Raw genomic sequence first — 5,940 nt, forward strand, 5'->3', positions numbered from 1 at the left:
GTCTCTGACGAGCAGTCACCAGCCACATCGACCTGATCAGTGTTTGATTGTTGTGTCTTGTTGCTTTTCTTCTTTTGTCTCTCCTCTATCCACTCACCCCAACCGGTCGAGGCAGAAGGCCGCCCACCAAGAGCCGGGGTCTGTCGGAGGTTTCTTCCTTTAAAGGGAGTTTTTCCTCCCCACTGTCGCCAAGTGCTTGCTCAAGGGGGATTTGTTGGGTTTTCCCTATGTAATAATATTGATAACAGTAAGGTCTAGACCTTACTTTGTAAAGTGTCCTGAGATTACTTTTGTTGTGATTTGGCGCTATACAAATAAAATTTGATTTGATTTGATTTGAAATGATTCGCAGAATTGACAAAATTCTGTTTGGCAAATTACTTTTTGCCAAACAGGACCTAACAATTAAGTGACACTCTTGACAGCTGGATCACAGTGGAGTGCAAGTCGTCCCGGACCAAGCTGTGTTAGCACTTAAACCACCGTCACCACCCTGCCGACTGCGTTCAATGGTTAACCACGGCTCTACAAATGACTGCTGTGTGCAGAAGAGAGTTTTACACTAAATATAACCTGGATTAGCTGCTGTGGAGACAAGCTGAGGTCTGGGACACGGCCAAAGTAATATCTGTCAATGCTTCGTCAGTCGGTACTTTGCTGCCATGGGGCTATAAGAACTCAGCTCTCACAAACAGTAATTACAGATCACAGCCAAACATCAGCAGCGGTGCCAGGATACTGGGGCAGTGGTTTCACGGCTTCAACATATGGTGTAATACTGCAGTTATTACAGTAAGGGTGATGGTGTGCCAGTGTACTTAAGGTATGCTGTAAATTAGACCTGTAACAAGAAACGGGAAGAGGCAGCCGAGCAGGAAGTTATCAGTGATGATTACCTTAAACAAATATCCGAGCTATATTGCATTTACATCATAGTGCAGAGAAAGAGGCTTGGATACAAATTTGCCAAGGAAACCACGTTAAGTAATGATCAAACACTCAAAAACCCAGCTATCATAGCTTATCGGGTCAGTGATAAGAGCTTAAGCCAATCCTGACCACTAATGTTTACAACTGTTGTGACCAACAGTAATAACAGTTTAAACATTTAGTAAGTGACAGGACAGCAGTAAAAAGGGCAACCCCAGAGATGATCTGACAGCAAACTGGTGAATTATATAAACAACTCTCCACTGTGCAGCTACGCTCCTAAGATGCCTTTTAGCTGGGATTTTCTGATGCATTCTTCATCTGCTGTTATTCCCAGGCATTAAAGCCAAAAAACATACATTATAAATATAACTGCCATAATAATAAAAGTAGACACATTCCAGAGCACCTGGTGTTTAACCCCAAAGGACAGTTTCTCACCCTACGCTGCCTCCCACCCACACATACACTCACACCCAATATAGACTGAAGCCTTTTCTGAGGAGTAAAAATAGGAGCCTGCTGTTAGGGTATGCAGATGAGAGATGAGGAATATAATAACAATAATGAGCCAGAGCTGCCTCCTTACACTGACACCTGCACTGCCAGCAGTGAGTGTGTGTATAAAAGCTGACCCACATTCTGGTGTTGCCCCTGTAGATTTGGCCTTATGTGGGGGGCATGCTGTAGTCCTTATGACATTAGGCAGTGTGGAAAAAACTGGGAGGTCTTGGGGGTCTCAGACCCCCAGACTGAGAGCTTGGACCTCATGAGAGTCTCAAAATGAAATTTTGTCATTGCCTGTGTTTATGATATTATATCAGTAGTGACCCTCTGCCAGAAACAAACTATGACCTGCAGGAGCACACAGGCTGTTAAAGACATATCACCCACTTTATCTACACCTACAGCTCCTTTTGCCAAGATCAAACCATCACAAAACATAAAAAAAACACAACATAGGTTATATCCCCTGTGGTAGTCTTGACCATGTGAGGTATTTGTAACAGAGTGACAACAGCACACAGTGAGTTTAGACCCACTATCAGTAATGTCTGACAGGGTATTCTGACTGCAGGATATTCATCATTTACCATCTCCCCACCTCCTCTTGTTGAAAGGAGAGCCCCCCAAAATGCAAAATGTAATTCGCACATGGATGTTAGGACATTTAAATGGCTTTTCTTTGGTACTGACATTCCACTACTGTAGTTGTCAGAGGAGCTGTCACAAATTTCATTAACACCAATAAAGAAAAGTCAACATGTACACAGTGTTAATTCTCACAGGTTGTTTGTGGCACATGACATGGCTCCACCCTCAGATACATCACATCTGCATGGCTTTTTAAAGCAAAAACTTGCTGTATAATCATAGTTATTCCTGACACTGTCTCTGTTTATTCTGATCTAGTGTTTACCTGCTGCCTGTTCATCTAAGCAGAATGTGGCTCTAGCTCTAATATAAGGGCTTTTTTGTGGATAGTGATAATGTAAGGGCTTTTCATTGCACGTTGCACCTTCCATATAAACAACAGCATATAAAACAGACAGCATTTTGTGTAGACTGTGGCTAAATGCTGCTTTGTAACTGAATGGAGCTGTGGTAGCCCCAGGTGAGGCAAAGGTTCATGTGTGGTATAACTCCTGAAACAGCAAAGCCACAAGCATGGGTTTAGCCTGGGATCTGTGTAATGCATAAACTGAACTATGTCACACTTCAAAAAACATGGCGAGGAACACTTCCGCTCTGTCCACTCAGAGAATGTGATGTGTTCTGTACTTCACAATATAAAGGCCACACATATAAATCTGCTGACCTCTTAATGGATGTATGGTGCAAAGGCTCTCACAGAGAGGCGATGCTCTCCCACAGTCCTTTCACATACGGTATTAATCAACAGTTCACTTCAGTGATGAACAGCTTTACAAAATGGCCAATTTAACAGCATTGGATTCAACTAACACTACTGAATAAAATGTAAAAAATTATAAAAGCCTGGTTTCCATCTAAATTTAGTGCAAAATTATAAAACAAGTTTCCATCCACTACCTTTATAATCAATATTAGGAGTTGAGCACAGTGAGATAAACAGGTAGCGACACCAATTCTCCAACTGAGTGGCATTAAAACTATTATAGAAGAAGTCAAACTTAAAATGGTTGGAAACAAAGCACAAATCATGATGGAAGTATGGAGTTTCTGTTTGTTTCATGTACTAATTACAGTTTCCTCAGCGCTCTACACAGATCGGATGTTTTCATCTGTGGCTACTTTTTATCTCCAGAGGACGTCACATATTTTATGTACATCATTATTAATTACCAACATTTGTTGCTGTTGGTTTTTTTTACTCATTTGTGATATTTAGATTTTTTTTCACTGTTTGCACAAATAGAAAGTGTGCATAAAAGCAGGTGTATTGAAACACACCTACGGTCAAAATGAAAGGTTTTATAAAATGCTGCTTTTTGCAGAAATGCCATGTGACTCCAGCTTGACATCCCTGTTCACTTTACTGTGAGCCCACAGTAACATTATTTGATATGATTTCTCTCTTGCTATCGACAGCAGTCTTGGCTCAACTTACCTTAAAATGTCAACTGATTATGTATGGCAGATTTGCTTCACCCATCCTCCACAGTCTACTAGCACTCAGCTTGCTCATCTGACTTTGATTACAGCTATTTACTGTTCAAACTCCTCACCACACACTTCTTGTCAACTCTGCCGTTTCACCCCAGCAGAAGACTGATCAAAGCCTTCCTCTGATGTTTATCCCTTTGCAAACTCTAATCTAACTGAAACCTGCATAAGAAGACAGATTACATTTCTGAGCATTTTGAGCCTGTGCTGGTGTTTTAGAATACCGACAAAGACGATTTCCATATCATAAAAGCCATGCATACTACATCAGACTAAAGCTAAGCAATTAGGTCACATGATTTATTCTACCTGCTTTAATAGGGAAGTGAGGGCCTCCCAGATGGAGGTCATGGTTCGTAACCTCGCTCCTCAGCTACTGAGTTAGTCAGTTTGGAACATGTGTTTAATTCAGCAATGAGAGACGTGCAGCGTTAGAGCTGCACTTCGACTTTTCTTCACAGTGTGACACGCTGCCGGAATGATCAATAATTATAAACAGGGAACTGATAATTAAGAGGCTTTCCGCTCACATTAAAAACCTGCATTTTGTCCACTCTTGTCATTGTGCTGTGTTCTTTTAAAGTTGCTGCTCAGAGCCAAACTGCCTTCCCAAACAGCTCAAGCAAAACTTAACACATCACGATGCATTGGGGAAGTGCAGCCAGCTCGCCAAGAAAAGGACTACATGGGCCTCTCAAAAAGCAATTAAGGAGAGAGAGTCATAATATTGAATAGAGAGGGGGGTGCATTCCTCTGAGAAAGGCAGCAGCAGTAGACTGTGAAATTCATATTGACTGGAGAGGCAAACACACACAGGTAAGCAGGAGAGCTGAGCTTTTTCCACCCTGCTTGTCAGCCAAAGAACAGTGCCTGTATTCTGCTGCTTTCAAATATATATCTGGTGAGTTCAGCCATCCACAGATGCACCCACACAAAAGCTTGTCTGCTCATTGACAGGCCTAGAGAGTAAAAAGAAACACACACAATTTACACAGTTCTCTAAAAACAACACAGCCCTTGTGTAAAGAACTGACTAAAGTGGTATTTGGAAAATGAAGAAATTGCTGAGCTCTGGATGTGCGCTCACTGATGTGTTAAATCCTACTTGATTAAAGCAGGAAAACGCCTTAACAATGAACTGTGCCAGTCCACTTAATTAAGTCAACTTGTAGTAGGGAGCATTGGGAAATGGAAGGCAAAGCAAACAGCAGCACCGCTGCTGCCTGCTCCTTCGGCTTTTCTCTGGATGCTAATCAAAGGCTTGATCTCTGAGCAGGACAGGCCTCAGGGATGTCGCTCTGCTTGGCTGATCCTGGCAATTTGCCCTTGATAATACCCCTTCCCTCTCCACACCCCTCAGACCCCATTTCATCTAATCTGTACGGCTGCTGAAACACGCAAACATAGCCTCCTGAAACACACATCTGCCTCAGCAGGGAATAATCACATAATGACCACAGAGTTATTACATGCTCCTTATGATCCCGTCTCTCTTTGTGCCTCCAATTTAGGGATTCCATAATAAAGGTGTTTGAAGATAAAGATGCTGTGTTTGATTAACTAAAACAATAATCAGGCATAATGTTTCTAAATGCATACAAAGAAAACATACATCATAAATATGTGTTTGCTCCCATCTTATTGTTTGTATTTTTAATTGTTTGGACAATACAGGTTGGTGGAAGCATCTGGTGGTTATTACAGTGCCTGGAGGTTTGAGGATGGGGCAGCGAATGAGAACTGCATGATTTGTTTGCGGTCTGCTTTGTGGTGTAACATGAGAATCTGGTGATGCTGTAAGTTCTTCCTCTTCAAAAACCTTCAGCACTCATCAAAGCTGCAGTCGCTCTGATTGCACAACTGTCATGTCATCAGTCATACAACAAGCAAACACATGGCAAACTGGCACAGAGTACGGGGAGTAGGAAATACTACGACTTCAGCTGCAAACCGGGACTGAGTGGCAGATGGGGTTAGGAGAGCAGAGGTTCAGGTTCCTACCTTTGAAGGAGATGAAAACGCGAGGCGCAGCCACTGGGTCATTGCTCACGGGGTTCCCGAGAGCCAAGCTGGACAGTGCCAGGAGGGCGTGGACTGTCCACAGACTGTGCAGCTGCATGGTCGACCAACCTCCAGCAGCACCCAAAGAGTGTTTTTAATATAATCTCTGCAGGGACAAAAAAGGAACACATGAGAAGAAAAGATGCTTTCTCAAGTCAGAATTGCCAAAAAAAAAAAAAAATCTTAGCCACAAAAGTTTTATTTTTGTTTATAAATTTATGTAACATGTACAATATACGGCTCCCGAGGGCCTGCAAGTTTTGGACACGTGGTACCGAGGTGTGGAGATTACACCCAGATCTC

General features: G+C 42.4%; 1 protein-coding gene across 4 annotated transcripts in view; it reads right to left on the reverse strand.

The window, feature by feature from the left end:
- LOC109956239 (semaphorin-3F-like) overlaps positions 1-5,940 on the reverse strand; it is a 76,526-nt gene that overhangs the window by 68,509 nt on the left and 2,077 nt on the right. For all 4 annotated transcript variants that reach the window (XM_020593204.1, XM_020593203.1, XM_020593201.1 and 1 more), the window contains exon 2: positions 5,578-5,743. In XM_020593204.1, coding sequence (XP_020448860.1) covers positions 5,578-5,695 — 118 coding nt within the window. In that variant the 5' untranslated portion in view covers positions 5,696-5,743. The remainder of the gene's footprint in view (positions 1-5,577; positions 5,744-5,940) is intronic.

Source organism: Monopterus albus, unplaced genomic scaffold, assembly GCF_001952655.1.
Source record: "Monopterus albus unplaced genomic scaffold, M_albus_1.0 scaffold18.1, whole genome shotgun sequence".
NCBI classification, from domain to species: domain Eukaryota; kingdom Metazoa; phylum Chordata; class Actinopteri; order Synbranchiformes; family Synbranchidae; genus Monopterus; species Monopterus albus.